The 22,056-nt window shown below is 44.5% G+C and overlaps 1 protein-coding gene across 1 annotated transcript in view; it reads left to right on the top strand.

Moving 5' to 3' along the window:
- The window catches only part of LOC122942419 (killer cell lectin-like receptor subfamily B member 1C), a 56,766-nt gene extending 35,656 nt beyond the window's left edge, over window positions 1-21,110 (top strand). The window contains exons 2-7 of the mRNA XM_044300032.1: window positions 7,979-8,074; window positions 8,191-8,247; window positions 18,412-18,513; window positions 19,718-19,866; window positions 19,985-20,097; window positions 20,227-21,110. Coding sequence (XP_044155967.1) covers window positions 7,979-8,074; window positions 8,191-8,247; window positions 18,412-18,513; window positions 19,718-19,866; window positions 19,985-20,097; window positions 20,227-20,347 — 638 coding nt within the window. The 3' untranslated portion in view covers window positions 20,348-21,110. The remainder of the gene's footprint in view (window positions 1-7,978; window positions 8,075-8,190; window positions 8,248-18,411; window positions 18,514-19,717; window positions 19,867-19,984; window positions 20,098-20,226) is intronic.
- The last annotated feature ends 946 nt before the right edge of the window (window positions 21,111-22,056 follow it).

The raw sequence follows: 22,056 nt of genomic DNA, 5'->3' as shown, positions 1-22,056 counted from the left end.
CTGGTGGCCCGGGTTATGTAGGAGCATTGAGGATTACGTGGCAGCATGTGAGACCTGTGCACGATCTAAGGTTGCTCATACTCGACCGGCTGGTTCACTTCTTCCTTTATCTATTCCATCTCGTCCTTGGACGCACTTGTCTATGGACTTTATTAGGGATCTGCTGAGTTCCTCGGGGAAAACAGTAATTTTGGTGGTAGTTGATCGTTTTAGCAAGATGACTCATTTTATATCGTTAACTAGTCTGCCTAATGCCAAGACTCTTGCGCAAATTTTTGTTGAAAATATCGTGAGATTGCATGGTATTCCTTCGGATGTGGTTTCTGATAAGGGCACGCAGTTTGTCTCCAGGTCCTGGAGGGCGTTCTGCTCTCAGCTTGGCATTCAACTTTCGTTCTCTTCGGCTTTCCATCCGCAGTCGAATGGACAGACTGAGCGTACTAATCAGAACCTGGAGACCTACTTGAGGTGCTTTGTGGCGGAGAATCAGGAGGACTGGTCCTCATTCCTGCCCTTAGCAGAGTTTGCTTTGAATAACCGTAGACAGGAATCCACGGGTAAGTCGCCATTTTTTGGCGCATATGGTTTTCATCCCCTCCAGTGTACCAGGTTCTGAAGGGAACCCCGAAGAACTCTAGAATCAAGAATCCTGGAGATCTCAAACTCTAAATTCCCATCGACCAGAACAGGAGGAGGTGGCAATGGCGATGGTTGCACTGGTCTCACATATTTTTCCAATAAAGATATATGGAACACATCATGGATCCTCCAAGTCTGAGGAAGATCCGTATCTTCACAGCATAGACAATTGCCTTCAGATGACCAGATGTGCAGCACCTGAAACTATGGATACTGGAATCCTGTGCTAACATTTCTCCTGCGGTGTTGCTATCCATGTGTGAAGAGTGGGAGAAGAGGGTTGCATTGATAATCCAACACAATGGGCAGCACATTGAACACATTTTATAAGTGGTCAGAAACTTGTAAATAACTCATGAAATAAGAAAGTTACGTTAAAACCAAGCACCATTGTTTTTCTTGTGAAATTCCCAATAAGTTTGATGTGTCACATGACCCTCTTCCTATTGAAAAACATAAGTTGGATTCAAAATGGCCGACTTCAAAATGGCCGCCATGGTCACCACCCATCTTGAAACGTTTCCCCCCTTACATATACTAATGTGCCACAAACAGGAAGTTAATATCACCAACCATTCCCATTTTATTAAGGTGTATCCATATATATGGCCCACCCTGTATATTGATGATGTTATCTTTATATGGCAAAAATCTGAACTAGAGCTCGAGATATTTCTGAAAGAAATAAATAATAATCATACCAATCTACATTTCTCTTCAAATATTAGTAAAAGTTAAATCGAATTTTTGGATTTATCAATCAAAGTGCAGGATCACAGGCTTATACAGGGAGTGCAGAATTATTAGGCAAGTTGTATTTTTGAGGATTAATTTTATTATTGAACAACAACCATGTTCTCAATGAACCCAAAAAACTAATTAATATCAAAGCTGAATATTTTTGGAAGTAGTTTTTAGTTTGTTTTTAGTTTTAGCTATTTTAGGGGGATATCTGTGTGTGCAGGTGACTATTACTGTGCATAATTATTAGGCAACTTAACAAAAAACAAATATATACCCATTTCAATTATTTATTTTTACCAGTGAAACCAATATAACATCTCAACATTCACAAATATACATTTCTGACGTTCAAAAACAAAACAAAAACAAATCAGTGACCAATATAGCCACCTTTCTTTGCAAGGACACTCAAAAGCCTGCCATCCATGGATTCTGTCAGTGTTTTGATCTGTTCACCATCAACATTGCGTGCAGCAGCAACCACAGCCTCCCAGACACTGTTCAGAGAGGTGTACTGTTTTCCCTCCTTGTAAATCTCACATTTGATGATGGACCACAGGTTCTCAATGGGGTTCAGATCAGGTGAACAAGGAGGCCATGTCATTAGATTTTCTTCTTTTATACCCTTTCTTGCCAGCCACGCTGTGGAGTACTTGGACGCGTGTGATGGAGCATTGTCCTGCATGAAAATCATGTTTTTCTTGAAGGATGCAGACTTCTTCCTGTACCACTGCTTGAAGCAGGTGTCTTCCAGAAACTGGCAGTAGGACTGGGAGTTGAGCTTGACTCCATCCTCAACCCGAAAAGGCCCCACAAGCTCATCTTTGATGATACCAGCCCAAACCAGTACTCCACCTCCACCTTGCTGGCGTCTGAGTCGGACTGGCCAAACTGGTGGCATCTTGGCAGCTGCACGCTTGACTTTTCTCAGTTCATGGGCAGTTATTTTGCGCCTTGGTTTTTCCACACGCTTCTTGCGACCCTGTTGACTATTTTGAATGAAACACTTGATCGTTCGATGATCACGCTTCAGAAGCTTTGCAATTTTAAGAGTGCTGCATCCCTCTGCACGTTATCTCACTATTTTTGACTTTTCTGAGCCTGTCAAGTCCTTCTTCTGACCCATTTTGCCAAAGGAAAGGAAGTTGCCTAATAATTATGCACACCTGATATAGGGTGTTGATGTCATTAGACCACACCCCTTCTCATTACAGAGATGCACATCACCTAATATGCTTAATTGGTAGTAGGCTTTCGAGCCTATACAGCTTGGAGTAAGACAACATGCATAAAGAGGATGATGTGGTCAAAATACTCATTTGCCTAATAATTCTGCACTCCCTGTATGTAGTACATTTCATATACCGGTGGCTAGAAATAGTTACATATTATATTCAAGTTTTCACCTACCAAGGTGGCAGTTAAATATACCTACAGGTCAATTTTGTCGTATAAAACGGAATTGTACAGAGAAAGAGACTTTTTTTTTGGGGGGGGGGGGGGGGGAATATCCACCTAAAGACACAGCCTTAATGAAAGTAAGGAATATGGACAGTCACTTTTTTGTAACAAATACAATAGATATCAAAGAAGAACATGAGACTATACAAATTATCTTGCCTTTCAACTCATAATATCAAAAAGTAGAAGCAATTATAAAAAAAACATTGGCATCATGTATTGAAAGACAAGATAATTGGTTCTTTACTGACAACATTACCTTAAATAATCTATACAAAAGCCCCAAGTTTGGGATTAAAAATTGCACCGTCAGTCAAACCAAAAAATAAAACCTCTACACATAACTGGCTCAACATAAAAGGCTTTTTTAAATGCGGCAAATACAGTAATTGTAGAAACACTCTATTTCAGAAGAAAACCATCAAAGTTATTTCAACTCAAAATTCTTTCACCTATGAGATATGAGAATTCTTAACGTGTAGCTCAACTAATGTCATATGTATGATTAAATGTCCCTGTAAGAAACAATATATAGGTAGAACAAAAAGAACATTTAAAAGAAGAATATCTAAACATATGTCACGGACGGTGTACCGGAAACAAGACAATGCAACATGCATATATGACTCACTGGATCCAAAGCTAAGGAACCAAAAGGGAGACCCCTGCACAAGACCTGGCACTTTCCCTGGCAGCTCAGCCTATGCAAAAATCCCAAAGGTGGATAGTTGCATATCCATGTACCTCGACTATATAACACCTGAACACCCTACAATAGTGAGGGGACACGACCACCGGCTCCCTACACCAGACACGGAGGGAGTCAGGGTCACCTGGGATCCAGCAAACAGAAAATAACAGATAAATGTACAGCACTTAACTTAGTAGCAGACTGGGAAATAGGATCAGCATGCACACACACTCCAGGAAGAAGTATAAGCCGCCCAGTAATGCATTATGGGGCGGAATTTAAAGGGATGCAATCAGTCCAACTATATGACAGCTGAGAGAGGCTAACGAGATGAGGAACTGAACACCACAACAAAGAAAACTCAAGGGGGACTCCGAACACTCAGAGCCCACCTTCTCAGGATGGGACCTATGGAAAGCCCTGATGAGACGAGAGGCCTTAATGTCCGTCACTGGGACACACATCCTCTCCTCAGGACCATAACCCTCCCAATGAACAAGGTACTGGAGAGAACCGCGGACAAGACGAGAATCCACAATCCTAGAGACCTGAAATTCAAGATTCCCATCAACCATAATCGGAGGAGGAGGCAAAGGCGAGGGTACAATGGGTTGAACATAAGGTTTCAATAAGGACTTATGAAAAACATTATGGATCTTCCAAGTCTGAGGAAGATCAAGACGGTAGGCAACAGGATTGATGACAGACAGGATTTTGTAAGGCCCAATAAACCTAGGACCCAACTTCCAGGAGGGAACCTTCAATTTGATATTCTTGGTAGACAACCACACCAGATCACCAACATTCAGGTCCGGACCAAGCACACGTCTCTTATCTGCCACACGCTTATATCTCTCACTCATGCTCTTTAGATTATCCTGAATCTTTTGCCAAATAGATGACAAAGAGGAGGAGAATCTGTTCTCATCAGGTAAACCAGAAGACCCCTCTCCCGAGAAAGTCCCAAACTGCGGATGAAACCCATATGCACCAAAAAATGGTGACTTATCAGAGGACTCCTGACAACGGTTATTTAAAGCAAACTCAGCAAGGGACAAAAAAGAACACCAATCCTCCTGATTCTCCGCTACAAAACAGCACAGATATGTCTCCAGATTCTGATTGACGCGCTCCGTCTGGCCATTCGACTGCGGGTGGAAAGCAGAAGAGAATGACAACCGAACCCCCAAGCAAGAACAGAAAGCCTTCCAGAATCTGGAAACAAACTGCGTGCTCCTATCAGAGACTATGTCTGAAGGAATACCGTGCAATTTGACAATGTGATCAATAAATGCCTGCGCCAGCGTCTTAGCATTGGGCAAACCAGGAAAAGGGATGAAATGCACCATTTTGCTAAAACGGTCCACCACCACCAGAATCACAGTCTTCCCCGAGGAACGAGGCAGGTCCGTTATGAAGTCCATGGACAGATGTGTCCAAGGACGGGAAGGAATGGGTAAGGGAAGGAGAGGACCTGATGGTCGTGAATGAGGGACTTTGGCACGAGCGCAAGTCTCGCAGGCTGCCACAAAACCCTCAACCGACTTACGAAGCGCAGGCCACCAGAATCTCCGAGTGATGAGATCCAGTGTGGCTCTTGCCCCCAGGTGCCCAGCAAGGACCGTATCGTGGTGTTCCTTAAAAATCTTGTGTCTTAAAGCGAGAGGCACAAACAACCTCCCAGGAGGACAAAGATCAGGAGCCTCTGACTGGGCTGCCTGCACCTCTGCCTCCAATTCAGAAAAAAGAGCAGAGACCACCACACCTTCGGCCAAAATGGGACCCGGGTCTTCAAAATTCCCGCCTCCCGGAAAACAACGCGACAGGGCATCTGCCTTCACATTCTTAACCCCAGGACGGAACGTGACAACAAAATTAAGTCTTGAAAAGAACAAAGACCATCTGGCCTGTCTCGGGTTCAGACGCTTGGCTGACTCCAAGTAGGCCAGATTTTTATGGTCAGTAAACACGGTAATAGGGTGTCTGGCTCCCTCTAGCCAATGGCGCCATTCCTCAAAAGCCAACTTGATGGCCAACAATTCCCTATCTCCCACATCGTAATTTCTCTCTGCGGAGGAGAGTTTTTTCGAGAAAAAGGCACACGGTCGCCATTTGGCAGGAGAGAAACCCTGAGACAAGACCGCACCCACACCCACCTCAGAAGCATCAACCTCAACTATGAAGGGTAAAGAAATATCAGGTTGCACCAAGATGGGAGCGGAAGCAAAACTCTCCTTGATATTAGAAAAAGCCTTACGCGCCTCTACCGACCAAGAAGAAAAATCTACCCCCTTTCTGGTCATATCAGTGAGTGGTTTAACAATAGAGGAATAATTCAAAATAAACTTCCTGTAATAATTGGCAAAGCCCAAAAAACGAATCAGCGCCTTCTGATTCTCAGGAAGCTCCCACTCAAGCACAGCGCGGACCTTCTCGGGGTCCATGCAAAAACCAGAAGCGGAGAGAAGAAACCCCAGAAATTGAATTTCTGGAACCGCAAACACACATTTTTCCAGTTTCGCATATAATTTATTCTCCCGCAGGATGAGCAAGACCTGACGTAAATGTTCCTTATGAGTTTTGAAATCAGGAGAAAAAATCAAAATGTCATCCAAATACACTAATGCAAATTTTCCCATCAAATGATAAAAAATGCTGTTCACGAAATGCTGAAAAACGGCTGGGGCATTCATCAAACCAAAAGGCATAACCAAATTTTCAAAATGGCCCTCAGGGGTATTGAAGGCCGTCTTCCATTCGTCTCTTTCTCTGACCCTGACCAGGTTGTATGCCCCTCTTAGATCTAATTTGGAAAAGACTTTAGCCCCAACAACCTGGTTAAACAGGTCCGGGATCAGAGGAAGCGGATAAGGGTCACGAATAGTGATACTGTTCAGCTCCCTGAAATCCAGACAAGGTCTTAAAGAACCATCTTTTTTCTTAACAAAGAAAAAACCAGCGGCAACAGGTGACTTCGAGGGTCGTATGTGTCCTCTCAGAGATATAAGCACGCATAGCGATCCTTTCAGGTTGGGAAAGATTGTATAAACGAGATTTAGGCAGCTTGGCGCCTGGGATGAGATTAATAGGGCAATCGTACTCCCTGTGCGGAGGCAAATCCTGAACTCCACTCTCAGAGAAGACATCCGAAAATTCAGAGAGAAAAGATGGTACAGTCTTAGTAGCAACCTCAGAAACAGATGTCGTGAGGCAATTCTCTCTGCAAAAGTCACTCCAACCATTTATTTGCCTCGCTTGCCAATCAATGGTGGGGTTATGTTTAGTGAGCCAGGGTAGCCCCAACACTAGAGGAGTAGGCAAACCGCTAAGGACGAAACATGACACATCCTCAACATGAGCATCACTCACAATTAAACGGATATTGTGAACTATGCCCTTTAATGATTTCTGAGAAAGTGGAGCGGAATCAATAGCAAAAACAGGAATATCCTTTCCCAAAGTGCACACCTGGAAACCATGAGTTATTGCAAATTGATTATCAATGAAATTGACAGCTGCTCCACTATCCACAAAAGTCTCACAAAAAAATGCTCTTGCTCTCTAGCGCCACTCTGGCAGGCAGGACAAAACGGGAACTACAAGCAAACGGAAAACCTTCAATTTCCGCCTCAACCCTGCCAATAGTAACAGACGGAATATTTTTTAAAGATTTTTTCCTCTTTGTTTCTTTATTACTCCCAGAGAACTGCCTGAATCTCCTAGAGGGACAAACATTTGCCAAATGATTTATACCTCCACAACAAAAACAAACCCTCCCATGCGGGCTGAATCTTCTATTGTCAGAAGCAATTAACCCCAGCTGCATGGGCTCCTGCTCAGAAGGGGCTGACAGCGACTGAGACCCCTGCGCACAGAATGTGACCGCTGCACTGTCCTGGGACTGAGTATGACAGGAAGGAGAGATCTCTCCTCTCTCTCTAAGACGCCTGTCAATACGAACGGCCTGAGAAATGAATAGTATAAATCAGCTTTCTCTAGGGTGCCTCCAAATGTAGTGTGCCTGCCCATAATTACAATTATTTAGATATTATCCATTTGACAGGGTGAGTCACAGGGTCAGAGCACCTTATACACCCTGAAAGAGGGAGGTGAGCCACCAAACTAGAACACTGTGTGTAAAACTAAACTCTGCTTTGGACAATCCCTTTTATTGAAGGCGTCCACAACAATAATCTGACTAAAAGGTGCCCTATGTGTCCAAACTTCCTGCAGCTCCATCACAGGGGGAGAAGATGTATTACACTCTCTCCATTGAACTGAATGGCCTGTCAGTGTTATAGATAGAGATGCCGGGTCCTCCAGAACCAGAGATGTCCCTTTGTGGCTGCTCTTCACACTGGTTAATAGATGAGGGTCCTGAACAGGGGGCTCTCCCTCTGTTACTTCAGAATTACCTAATGAACGTTCTCATAATGCCCACAGATAACACCAAGATCTGGACGCCTTCCTGGAAATTCCTGATTATTACTGTCCTCCTAGGAGCCAATATTGTTCTCATCCGTATTATCGAAGCACTTGGTAAGTCTGACAACTCCTATAGAAGGCAGGAGGGTCGGCTCATTGTCACTGATGATATTACTAATTACTAATATTCATGTTTCCTTCCCTACTTTATAATCGGGAACTCTTTGAAGCTAAACACTCCGAAATTCTGCATGAGCTCTGTATGAACAGCAGTGACGTGCCCGGAGGTGAGTACCAGAGAACGCTAACTCCTCAACCGCTGTTTTCTTTATGAGGAGTAAGATAAAACATACTACTATATATACAGTATTTTCCGCTAAATAAGACTCACTTTTTTCCCCCCAAAAGTGAGTCAAAAATGGCCATATGTCTTATTAAGCACATAGTATACAGGAGCACGGGGAGCGGTGAGTGTAGCACTGACTGTACTCACCGCTCCCTGGTCTTCTTTCAGGTGCCTGCTGTGCTGTGTCCTGACTGTGTATAGCACCAGGACGTAGTACACAGGAGCCATGAGAGCAGGAATAGCCGTCCGGAGCAAGGGAGGTAAGTAGTTTTATTTATTTTACTGTCTGTTCCGAGGTATGATAAAGAATGGGGGTTTGATTTCGGGGTCTCATGAAGATTGGGGATCTGATCTGAGGTCTGATGAAAAATATTTTTTTCTTATTTTCCTCCTCTTATAACCCATCTTATAAAGCGAAAAATAAGGTATCTTGTTAGCAGGGGCGGATTAAGTGCATGATAGGCCCGGGGCTGTCTACCCAACTTGTCCCCTCCCTCTATTTTAGTTTAGTTTTTTTTTTTTGTATGAAGAGGCTGCGGTGCTTCATGGGCGCCACAGTCTCTTCTTAGGCCATATGACATCTTCAAACAAAAAAAAATACCCAAAATTGGATCCTAAACTGAAAAATCTGGTCGCCAAATTTAAAATACATATAATTGTAATAAAAAAAGACATGGAGGAGAATACAGCACTACATACCTCTTACATCCAGTGACATCTCCTGTCATGTAGATCTTCTCTTTCTTCTTCTCCTCCATTGGACCCAGACCACCAGGGCAAATTCTTTCAGTCGCATCTCGTCTCTACAGTTTGTAACACAGACACGTTAGATTTCTCAATTTTTCCATCAACCTCCTCATCCTGGTGTTCCCACAGTGTCATCCTGCCACCCCCAATACTGTGCCCGTTGTGCTCCCCAATGCCCCAGGAACTATACTGCTGAAAAAATAGTGACCCTGATAGACATAATTGGGGTAATTTATCAAACTGGTGTAAAGTAGAACTGGATTTCCAAAAGAGCTGTCAAATATGAAAGGTGGAATCTGATTGGCTGCTATGGGCAACTAAGCCAGTTCTGCTTTACACCAGATAAATTACCCCAAATGTCCCTATAGTGTCCACAGCAGCTATAATGTCCCCTAGAGTGCCCCCAGTAATAATAACACCCTATATTGTGCTCCAGGTAATAATCCCTGTATAGTGTCCCCAGAAATAATAGAATTGCCCCTACAGTGCCTTCCCAATAGCAACACCCCCATATAGTAATTTCCACCACACTGCCCCCACATAGTAATCCCCCCATAGTAATTTCCCCCCACAAAGTAATTTCCCCCAAACTGCCCCATATAGTAGTATACCCCCACACAGTAATTTCCACCACACTGCCCCCACATAGTAATTTGCCCACACACTGCCCCCACATAGTAATTTGCCCCCACATAGCAATTTCCCCACACTGTTCCCACATAGCAATTTCCCCACACTGCCCCACATAGTAATTTGCCCCCACATAGTAATTTGCCCCCACTTAGCAATTTTCCCACATATCAATTTCCCCACACTGTCCCCACATAGAAATTACCCCACACTGTCCCCACATAGAAATTACCCCACACTGTCCCCACATGGCAATTTCCCCCACACTGCCCCCACATAGTAATTTGCCCCCACACTGCCCCATATAGTAATTTGTCCCCACATAGCAATTTCCCCACACTGTCCCCACATAGCAATTACCCCCAAACTGCCCATATAGAAATTTGCCCCCACATAGTAGTCCCTCCAATAATAATTTGCCCCCACACTGCCCCCACATAGCAATTTGCCCCCACACTGCCCCCACGTAGCAATTTGCCCCCACACTCCCCCATCTAGTAATTTGCCCCCACATAGTAGTCCCTCTCATAATAATTTGCCCCCACATAGTAATTTGTCCCCACATAGTATTCCCTCCCATAATAATTTGCCCCCACACTGCCCCCTCCCATAATAATTTGGCCCCATACAGCCCCCACATTCCCCCCCTATGTACTCGATTTATCTTCCCTAATATGTCCTCCTGTGTCCCCCCCCCCCCCCCCCCCCCAAAGTAGGCACATGAAATATTTTTTTTTTTAAATGAACAAAAAATGAAAAGATAAATACTCACCTATGTCCAGGGCCAGGCGCTTGCTCGGGATGAGTCAGGATGAGTCAGGCAGGATGAGTCAGGCGCATCACAGTGCTGCGTCCCAGCACAGGCGCGCAATGACGTCATCACGCATGCCTGCACTACAAGGCCTGAAGCCTATGGCAGTGATCGGCGACGGGACAGGGAGCTATGCGCTCCCGTGCCCCGCCGCAGTATGTGGGCGTTCGGGTCAGCGTTGGGCCCCCCAGCGGGGCTGGGCCCGGGGCTGCCGACCCAAACGTCCCTATTGTAATCCGCCACTGCTTGTTAGGGCCTATTGTCAAGTCTATAGTGTTGCCATGCCTACATTGTGGACCGCCAGCCGAGGGTCCGCAAAACACCGGCACCAGCCGTGCAAGCTCCGAATCGTGGTGTGGACCCATTAAGTTCATTGGTTCGGCTTTCCACGAGATACGGTGAAAGATAGGAGGTGTCATATGTTTTGCAGATCGGAGGCACAAACTTAGAAGCCCAAGGAAGGACTTCTGTGCTTTTCCGTGGGCTTCCAGATCCGTGTCTCCACTCTGCAAAGAACAGAACATGTCCTATCGTTTGCTGTATCTTGCGGATCTCTTGCCTCATTGAAGTCATAGGGTCCGCACCACGATGCGGCGCTCGCACAGCCGGTGCCCTGTTTTGCTGACCCATGGTTTGTGGTCCAGAACACAGGCATGGCGGCACTACAGACATGTGAACGGGCCTTTAGAGTCACATATGATACTACTACTACCTGACATTATTTGATTCAGAGAAATTACAACAAAAACAATAATATTAAATCCCCATAAATATCATTGTCTTCCCTTTAATTCATCATGTTTTTCAACAATTCTATGTAGATGGTTCTCACTGCTCTTGGTTCTTTGCTTTTGGGGAGAAGCTAGGTGACAACTGTGGCCTCTGCTCCAACCTAAAGAGGGATGGTCACCATTTGACAATGCTGAACACTAATGCTCCTTTAGTACCTGTACTACATGTATCATACTGCACTTTACCTGTAATACATGTCCAATAGAGCAGGGTAGCGCAGGATACGGGTGGTTGAAGTTCTGTATTTGTTTGTGACGCCAATTGCAGCGTGCGCAGGGTACTATTACAGGGCCCTTCCAAGGTGTTATAGCGCACGTCCCAGGTTAGGAATGCCAGAGTGGTGTAATGGCTTATAACTTCTCTGTATAGTAATGATATTTGTGTCAACGGTGTCTCCTGCTTGGGTACGGCTGGACTCCTGGCTCACTTGCAATAAATTTGAGTGTAGTGATAGTAGGCGTAATAGAGGAATTTTGTAGTAGAAATGATGTCCAGACCTTTAGATGGAGTTCAAACATTTCTTTACTGAAGATGACTTGTATCCAAGCAGTACACCGCTTTGGTCTTTGGTCCCAGCAGGTTTTGGCAATCATTGGCAGGAATAAATGCTTCTGCTTTATACTTGGGGAGCTTGCAGGATAAGACATCTGCTTGGTAGCTCTGTAACTGTGGCAGGAATTAATCTTCTACACTTCTCTGTACCTTCTGCTTTGTGGGACAGACTAGCTGAGGAGGAATGGCTTCTCCTAGGTCTCTGGACTTTACTCACAAATAATTGCTCAGGGGATGCTTTCTTCCTAGAACTCTGGAGGTGGGCTGCTTTCTGCATCCAGCTGAGGCTGAAGGTTCTCAGTCTGGGTATGTGATCGATGTCTCAGCCGAGACAAGATCTTTGCTTTCTTGCCTATGCAGGGGGACTCTTGAGCGCTTTCACACAGCCTTCCGCAACAGGGGTGGCTGGCACACTGACTCTAACTTCCTCCCCACCCATGCTGCAGGATGTGGGGACAGTTCACACCTCCACAGAGGGGGAGCTAAGGTGGAATAATCCATTCCAGCCTAGATACACTGAACTAGGACTAATACCTGGCCAATGTTGCTGCCACCTGCTGGTCAACCTCGAAAATTATAGGAAAACAATTACATTTAACATAGGTTTATGCACATTTGAGGAGGACATAAGCAAAATCACATCAGATGACAGTGTGAAAGCTCTTAGAAGATAGTAGCTGGGTAGAGGCATGTAGTAACACAATTCTGGGGTGTTACACATGTACTGCACTGCTCTCTACTTGTACTACATGTTCTGTACTGCTCTCTACCTGTACTACATGTTTTGTACTGCTCTTTACCTGTACTACATGTACTGCAGTGGCCTGCTAAGGGGAGAAGGGTGTGTGTGGGGGTCTGTTTTCCCTGGGTGTCGGCTCTCAGGGGGTGCCAGAGTCCAGAAGCAATGAGCGCTTTCATCAGTACAGTGCTGGAGCGCTGGGAGCTGCAGTCCTGTCTCTCACAGCTCACCTCCCCGCGCTCCTCCCCTCCTTCAGGCTGGCAGTGCTCTGAATGGTGAAGCAGGAGGTCTTCTCCCCGCTCCACCATTCAGCCTGCAGGTACAGATTGCGCTGCTGGTTTGTGTGGGGGTGGAGCCTGCAGCCAGGAAATCTGCATAAGCTCCACCCACACAGTGCTGCAGAGCAATCTGTGTCTGCAGGGGAAAGAGAACTGTGAGCTTCAGGAAGGGGACAAGGTTGTTTTTTTGTGTTGTGTTAAAAAAAAAAAAAAAAAGAGAGGGCGTAGTGGGCCTTTCTACTCTGGAGGGGGCACAATGGGCATTGCTAATGTGAAGGGGGCACAATGGGCTTTTCTACTATGGAGGGGGCACAATGGGCATTTCTACTCTGGAGTGGATGTGAGATTGTGAAACAGCTCTTATTATCTGAACCCTGTTTGTGTGGATTAAAGTAAAATAATCAGGACTGACATGTTTCTATTTGGCCACAAGATGCCGCTTTTTCCCAGACGCAGCTAACAGACTGTAGTGATTTTAATATTCATGAGAGGAGGGGCTGTGTGTGCCGAGGAGGAAGGAAGCTGGTCTCCATTTTGAGATCCTGACTGAGAAACTGTGCATCCTTTGTGACTGAAGATGCAGCCAAGAGAAACTATCTTTGTCCAATACCGTGATCCTATCCAGAGGGAAGAGGATTTTTTTTCCAGCAAGGCTGATAAGAGCTGAGGACTAGTGTTGGGCGTGAATATTCGAATCGCGAATATTAATCGCGAATATCGGCACTTCGAGAATTTGCGAATATTTAGAATATAGTGATATATATTCATAATTTTGAATATTCTAGATTATTATTTTTTTCTCATCAGTAACCTCTCTTTTTGCTTGTGGGCCAATGAGAAGGCTGCAATGTCTTTGTCTGAGCTTAGCAACATCCCAATCAACCAATAGATAAGTTGTCTACCCCTTACTATATAAGAACCTCCCTAGCAGCCATTTTCCACAGTGTTAAGTTCTGAGAGAGATAGCAGTGTCATTGATGTTCTCTGTGCTTTCCACACTACATTAGATAGTTAGATAGCTAATATATACTGTATAATACAAATAGTTACTAGGAGATAGTCAGTGTAGGTTATATCCTGATATAGTGTAGCTGTTGCAGTGCAGTGTGTTAGGTAGTGTGATAGGTTCTGCTGTCCATACATACATGCAGACCTGCTAAAATGTGGTGTCGCATATTGCGCCAAATTATTTGCATCATCAGTGCCGATTAGTGCAATTGCGAATAAATTGGAGCACTCTAACTGCATATAAAGCCATTTTTTATGTTCTGCCGTGCCAACCAGTTTCTCCAGTCTCAGGAAACTTCTAGCAGCTTGGAAAATGTAGCAAAAAGTGACCCACGGCTGTATTTCACGGTCATTATGTGAATACTACATTGCCGATTTTTCGCAATCAAGAAAATAATCTCGAATTTGTGAATATATTTGCCCAAATATTCATGAAATTTTGTGAATTTGAATATAGCCCCTGTCGCTCATCACTACTGAGGACACAAAACCCTGCGGACCTCATGTGCTGGAGAAACTTGTTGTTCGGTTCTGAACCAACAGTGGATGAAGAGCAGACCCGGGTCGGCAAGACAGATCATGCTCAGTATATTGTTGGCGCCTAAAATACTAGAGACTGAGATAAGACCTGCAGTTAGTTAGTTAGGGTTCCTGTGTGTGGCAGGCTACTAGGATAATAGTTATAATTCACTCCAGAGATCGAAAAAGGACTTTTTCGTAACCTCCATTACAGCGTTTGTTTGATTGGGAGTAATACCAGGCATGTGCTACCGGATTAGTTTTGGGATGGGGGAAATACTGTATAGTCCGTTAAGATTGCAAGCTGTTGTGTTGCACCGCAGGCAAACCCAGGTACGGCGAGGCAGCGTTAATTGTGCCCGCAGTAGGTAAATTATCTTAATAGTTTTCTGGCATCCATTGGAGGGCGCCATGCTGTGCAACACAAGGGTCTCGGCCTGCGGGTTTAGTGTATATAACCTCCTTTTATGTTCCCAGCAAATGGGATTGCATTTAATATCACGTTTCAGTAAAAAGTCTGTTTTATAAGAGCTGGTGTTGGACTTGATTTCATTGTTTGTGACTTCGCTGTATTCTGGGGAGCCCACCCCGTTACATGGCTTACAGGGACACAGAGGGCAGTGCTAATGAGAAGGGGGCACAATGGTCATTATTACTGTGAAGGGGGCACAGAGGTCATTATTACTGTGAAGGGGGCACAATGGGCATTATTACTGTGAAGGGGCACAATGGGCATTACTACTATTAAGGGGGCACAATAGGCATTACTATGAAGGGGGCACAAAGGGCATTATTACTGTGAAAGGGCACAATGAGCGTTATTACTGTGAAGGAGGTACAATGGGCATTATTACTGTAAAGGGGGCACAATCGGCATTATTATTATTAAAGGGGCACAATGGGCATTATAACTGTGAAGGAGGCACAATGGGGATTATTACTGTGAAGAGGGCACAAAGAGGGAATTACTACTGTTAAGGGGCAAAGATAGGGCATTACTACTGTGAAAGGGGCACAGAGAGGTCATAACTACTGTGAAGGGGGCACAATGAAGGGATAAGTACTTTTGCAACATGCCAGACCACAGGGGATAGTGAGTGTAGTGGTGGTGAGCTGGTGGGTGTAGTAGTTAATTTACTCACGGTTAGCAGAGCCTCCCTGGGCTGGTGTGCAGTGGAGGGGAAGACAGCACGAAGTCCTCTGGGGCACTCTCAGTTGCAGGGAACACCAGCCAGATGGAAGTTGAGGTGCCCTTGATGGTGGCGGTGTTTAGGTTACTTGTGGTGGCTGGGCCCCTGTGTTCGTAACGCCAGCACCGTAGGGTGCAAATGTTGGTGGTAGTAGTAATGATAATATAGAATAAGGAGACTATAGCTGGTAACAAACTCCCAGTACTTTACTGAAGCTTATCCACAGGTCATCAATGTATGCAAAAGTCATTTACATCAAGGCAGCTTTTACAGTGAGTAAAGGTTAGTTCCTAGAAGTTGCATAAGGAGTAGTCCTCTATGACAATCAGTCTTTCTCTCTCTTATTTCCCCAGGTTGGAAGGATGTACTGTTTCTGTGGTACTGTATAATCCTATACTTCTGTATCCTCTCTAGGAGTGCTATGTTCTGACAAATGGCCTTTCTGTCTTTAATTATGGTGGAGCAGCTTGTAGCTTAGAATCTCTCCACCTAATGCAAAGGAGTCTGATAAATGACAGTTACCTTCCTTTGTCAATATTCTCACTCTCTCTCTGAGTTGCCTGGTTCTTCTGTAATCTTTCTCTTCTACGGGCTGGTGCATGGAACTAACTCTGCAAAATGGCTGCTGAGGTGAAGTTTTTCCTCAGACATCACACACTGACCTTCTTCTTCCTGCACTGTCTGCACTGTGTGTGGGGCGGAGTCAGTCCAGGGAGGCTTGTTAGAACTTCCTCCTCCCTATGCAACTTTATTGGAACTCAATCACAAGCACAATTTACATGAAACACAATCACAGTATTAAGCAGTGTGTTTCAGGACACTGCACTTTAAGGGGGCACTACTGTGAGGGGGTACATTATTATTTTTTTTTTTAAGTATTGGGGTGGGGGGGGGGGCAGAGAAAAGACCTGCCCTGGGTGCCAAACAACCTAAACAAGCCATTGATGTACTGCACTGCTCTCCACCAGAGATACTGTAGCTGCATCCCGTTATTTCCCACCACTGAGTGAGGAGTCTCTGATAGGACATTTGCAGATAGCCTGCAGGCAGAGAGAGGAAGCGACAGGTAAGCAAGATGCTCCTTTCCACTAGTACGATGTACTACATGTCATGTTTCTTGTATTCTGCTTCTGCTAAATGCAAAAAAAATTGTATATACAGTACAGTCCAAAAGTTTGGACACATCTTCTCATTCAAAGAGTTTTCTTTATTTTCATGACTAGGAAAATTGTAGATTCACACCGAAGGTATCAAAACTATGAATTAACACATATGGAATTATATACATAACAAAAAAGTGTGAAACAACTGAAAATATGTCATATTCTAGGTTCTTCAAAGTAGCCACCTTTTGCTTTGATTACTGCTTTGCACACTCTTGGCATTCTCTTGATGAGCTTCAAGAGGTAGTCACCTGAAATGGTTTTCACTTCACAGGTGTGCCCTGTCAGGTTTAATAAGTGGGATTTCTTGCCTTATAAATGGGGTTGGGACCATAAGTTGCGTTGTGGAGAAGTCAGGTGGATACACAGCTGATAGTCCTACTGAATAGACTGTTAGAACTTGTATTATGGCAAGAAAAAAGCAGCTAAGTAAAGAAAAACGAGTGGCCATCATTACTTTAAGAAATGAAGGTCAGTCAGTCCGAAAAATTGGGAAAACTTTGAAAGTGTCCCCAAGTGCAGTCGCAAAAAGCATCAAGCGCCACAAAGAAACTGGCTCACATGCGGACCGCCCCAGGAAAGGAAGACCAAGAGTCACCTCTGCTGCGGAGGATAAGTTCATCCGAGTCACCAGCCTCAGAAATCGCAGGTTAACAGCAGCTCAGAATAGAGACCAGGTCAATGCCACACAGAGTCCTAGCAGCAGACACATCTCTAGAACAACTGTTAAGAGGAGACTGTGTGAATCAGGCCTTCATGGTAGAATATCTGCTAGGAAACCACTGCTAAGGACAGGCAACAAGCAGAAGAGACTTGTTTGGGCTAAAGAACACAAGGAATGGACATTAGACCAGTGGAAATCTGTGCTTTGGTCTGATGAGTCTAAATTTGAGATCTTTGGTTCCAACCACAGTGTCTTTGTGCGACGCAGAAAAGGTGAACGGATGTACTCTACATGCCTGGTTCCCACCGTGAAGCATGGAGGAGGTGTGATGGTGTGGGGGTGCTTTGCTGGTGACACTGTTGGGTATTTATTCCAAATTGAAGGCATACTGAACCAGCATGGCTACCACAGCATCTTGCAGCGGCATGCTATTCCATCCGGTTTGCGTTTTATTTTTCAACAGGACAATGACCTCAAACACACCTCCAGGCTGTGTAAGGGCTATTTGACTATGAAGGAGAGTGATGGGGTGCTGCGGCAGATGACCTGGCCTCCACAGTCATCGGACCTGAACCCAATCGAGATGGTTTGGGGTGAGCTGGACCGCAGAGTGAAGGCAAAAAGCATCTCTGGGAACTCCTTCAAGACTGTTGGAAGACCATTTCAGGTGACTACCTCTTGAAGCTCATCAAGAGAATGCCAAGAGTGTGCAAAGCAGTAATCAAAGCAAAAGGTGGCTACTTTGAAGAACCTAGAATATGACATATTTTCAGTTGTTTCACACTTTTTTATCATGTATATAATTCCACATGTGTTAATTCATAGTTTTGATGCCTTCAGTGTGAATCTACAATTTTCATAGTCATGAAAATAAAGAAAACTCTTTGAATGAGAAGGTGTGTCCAAACTTTTGGTCTGTACTGTACATTTTTTTTTTTCAATGATTCAGTGTCTCACTCGAAGGTGTTTTTTTTTCACTCTTTGATGTCTGATTGACTTCTGTGTCTTTCAGTTTGTCAGCGCCTTTATAACCACCATCCAACAAAGCAAAGTAATGCTGAATATAAAAGACTACGTCAGGAGCTCTGTGTGAACAATGCTAACAGTGCTTCAGGTAAATCAATTATTTTGACAGTTTAAATATTCACAATAACCCTTAGAGAATTGGACATTTTCCACTCCCCACTTACCAGAGCTATAACTTTTTAATTTTTCCGTTCTTATAGCCTTAATGAGGCTTGTTTGTGTGGGATAAGTAGTATTTTCTAATGGCACAATTTAATATTGATTACAATGTAGAGGGGAGCTGGATAGAAATTTCAAATGGGATGGAATTGGGGAAAAAAACTCAATTCTGCCACTGTTTTATGGGGGGGGGGGGGGGGAGGGTGGGGGTAATAGAAATGAAACACATTTGACCACAGCACTCGAGGGGTTAATTGTATGCGATCAGCCCTGGGCCCAGCTTCAACAAGGTGGGCGTCCTACTGCCCTTACTACTGCTGATCAGCTGTGAAGGGGCCATGGCACTCTTGAATCGTGTTGCATCCTCTTCAATTTTTACCTGCATGCTGTCTGCATAGTGGAGGCGTTGCGGGGCTATTGCAGTTTTGTGCTGATCGCAGCATCTGATGTTAAGATGGAGGCCTTTCAGGGGTTAATTAGATTTAAAAAAATATACTCACCTCATCCATTTGCTTGCAGAGAGGCTGATGTGGCCATCTTGATTAAATAAACTGTCTAAAATATTGTGCAGCAACACGATGCCTGATCAGGCGCGGTGAAGTCACACGTCACGCCCTACAAGTTTTTCCTTGATAATTGCTACGTGTAAAAGGACATTAAATGTAGATTTACATGGCCCAATGTTCGGGCAAAATGCTCATTTCCAATAATCGGCCCGTCTAAAGGTGCCGCAGATCACCTGATGAACAAGCGAAACATTCGTTCATTGGGTGAAATGATCAGAGTCGAGGACACCTCATTTATCGTTCCCGGGCAGCAGACGGTGCTCTCTAATCAGCTCTCTACTGCCCAGGAGCAATCATTTTGTATGGGGACGAGCAATAGAAGCAGCGATCCCTCCTCCTCATACTGTGGAGGAGATCGCTGCAGGTAAATACAGAGCTTCACCTCCACTGAACGAGCAGCCGACTGTCCTCGCCCCGGGGTAAATCCACCCTTAGTCTCTCGGAACATCTGCCGAACACCTTGGAGTAAAACCTCAGCGCTGCACATTATTCCTTACACACGTCTTATGAATGTAAATGGCGCTCCTACTATTACTGGATCTATAAAGAAGCTTCAAACTCTTCCAGGTTGTCTTCTGTGTCCTAATGGTTGGATTCTACATGGAGACGACTGTTATTACTATTCAGATGTACCAGACAGAACATGGGACCAGAGCCGGGATCAGTGTGAGATGATGGGAGCTGATCTACTGGTCATAAAGAACCAGGAACAGAAGGTATGGCGTCTATGTTCATGTATAAGGAGATTATAGGAGGAGAAGACCGGCCGCAGTCCGCTGTGTCATCACATCTAGTTATATCTGTCATGTCAGGATTGTTCCTCATTTATTACAGGAGTTTATACAGAGAGATCTCAGACAGCGGGGAGAGAAGACATACTGGATAGGACTTTACCATGATGGAGACGGCTGGAGATGGGTGGATGGAGAACATCATAACAGCAGCTTGTAAGTGACCTCCTGACACTAGCACACACTGGTTATTACTGGGAATATAGATAATCACCGGGGTCTGGACTTCTCTTATAATTACTGATTTCTCATAGTTTCTCCTTGTTTTATTCTCTTGTTGCTCAGGATCCAGATGCAGACACAATCATCAGGACGCTGTCTATCAATGACTAGAGCTGATTATTATCAGGAGAACTGCAGCTCTACTAACAGATGGCTCTGTCTAAAGAAAGCCGTGAGGATCTGACCTTGTTCCCATAAGATTCAATAAAAGTACATGAAACGGAATAAATATCTAGATATATGTCATTAGATCTGTACAATGATCCCACTACTTGTAATGACCTCGGGTTGTGATATTTTCATGTTATTAAGGTCTCTCCTGGGCCATATGTCTGACGGACTCCCTGGGCAGTATCTTCTGTTGTGGCAGTTTTTTGTTCCCGTTACAGGGAAAAGTGTCCTTTTTGTCAGCACTGTTACGGAAACCCTCTTCTCTGGAATTTGGGAGAGACTACAAAATGGCCAACATTTCCGTCAGTGTGATTCAAATTGATTCCTTTACGATGCATCAGAGAACAAGAAAGACATAGATACAATGTTTCCAAGTATTTTTCTCTGGGGAACAGTGCCCTACAGAGAATTGTATTATAAGCAGACATAATTAGGCAAGATTACATTCATCAAATCAGTTTAAAGCAAAACTTTACATTAACTGTGAAGACTAAACATGACGCATATTACATGTAGTATGATTAGGGCTTGTCCAGTTTGAACCATCCCACAGCTTATGGACTCTAAATGACCATACAATTAGAGTGACAAAGGAATATGTGTAAGATATTTGGTAAATGCAGAACTCATCTTTATCATTTTCCCTCTTTTTCTCATTTACATACATCAACAGCCAACTACTGTACCTCTCCCTAGTGGTAGTAGGGGGACTATCCCATCTCTTCACCCATTCATTGAGCTGTGTTCTTGACTTCCTGGGATGGAAGATCTTTTGGCTCTCTGTATCCCTCAACCCCTTTAAACAAATAAAACTCAACCATGTGACTTGGTGTAAAAAGGTCATAGCTTAAGTTTATTAACAATATTAATCAAAACATTAATCCATCAACATGTAGCTTTTCAAAACGTTAAGGGATCCTAGAAGGCAGTCCAAGTGAACCATGTTCGCCCCTCGCGAACCTCCTCTTACGATCCAGGTTTAATCTAACTTTACCCTCAGCCTCACTCACTGACCCAAGGGCACCAAACTCCTGGAAATTAAACCCCTGCCAGGCTATTAGCCCAAACAGGATCCCCCAGCTTTCCATTCACATCAACATCCTAGATGCACGCCACAAGAGATGGAGCCATGCACCTATCCAAGTTTTGCCTCCCAGGATCCTTCTTTTACCTGTCACCAGACAAAGATAGGGGATAACTCACCTTTGTTCATCCCTCCAAACCTTGAACGCCATTTCCAAACCCTCCTGCAAGCCCAAGGTCCACATATCAATCCCAATTTTATTCAAATGAACCCCATCCTGCCGTAAAAACATAGGAGACGCCCCCCTCCAAATCCTTATGACACACCACAAAACCTCCCTGATGCCTCACAAAATGGCCCACTTCCTTGTTAAATTTTTCCCGTCCTCCATGCTCGCCGCACAACAATGTCCAACCATACTACTAACAAACCTGGAAAATCTGCCAACAATCTTAACAAATCCAGCTTGATGTCCCTAATAACATCCCTGGAACGACGGACGGCCAAATAATTTCCACCTGCGTGTAAAACCACTATATCCGGGGGACGATCCAATGATGCATAAAAACAAAATCCCGGGAGCACTTGACCCCACAACAAACCTCATAAACCGATCCAACACGCCTGCAAATCTCCTACATCAAAACCCAACTGCCTCCCGTTGCACATCCGCTCTCTCGGCCTCCCAATACACTTAA

The sequence above is a fragment of the Bufo gargarizans genome, chromosome 6 (genome assembly GCF_014858855.1).
Source record: "Bufo gargarizans isolate SCDJY-AF-19 chromosome 6, ASM1485885v1, whole genome shotgun sequence".
Taxonomy (NCBI): Eukaryota; Metazoa; Chordata; class Amphibia; order Anura; family Bufonidae; genus Bufo; species Bufo gargarizans.
This window is presented reverse-complemented; position numbering and strand designations above follow the sequence as displayed.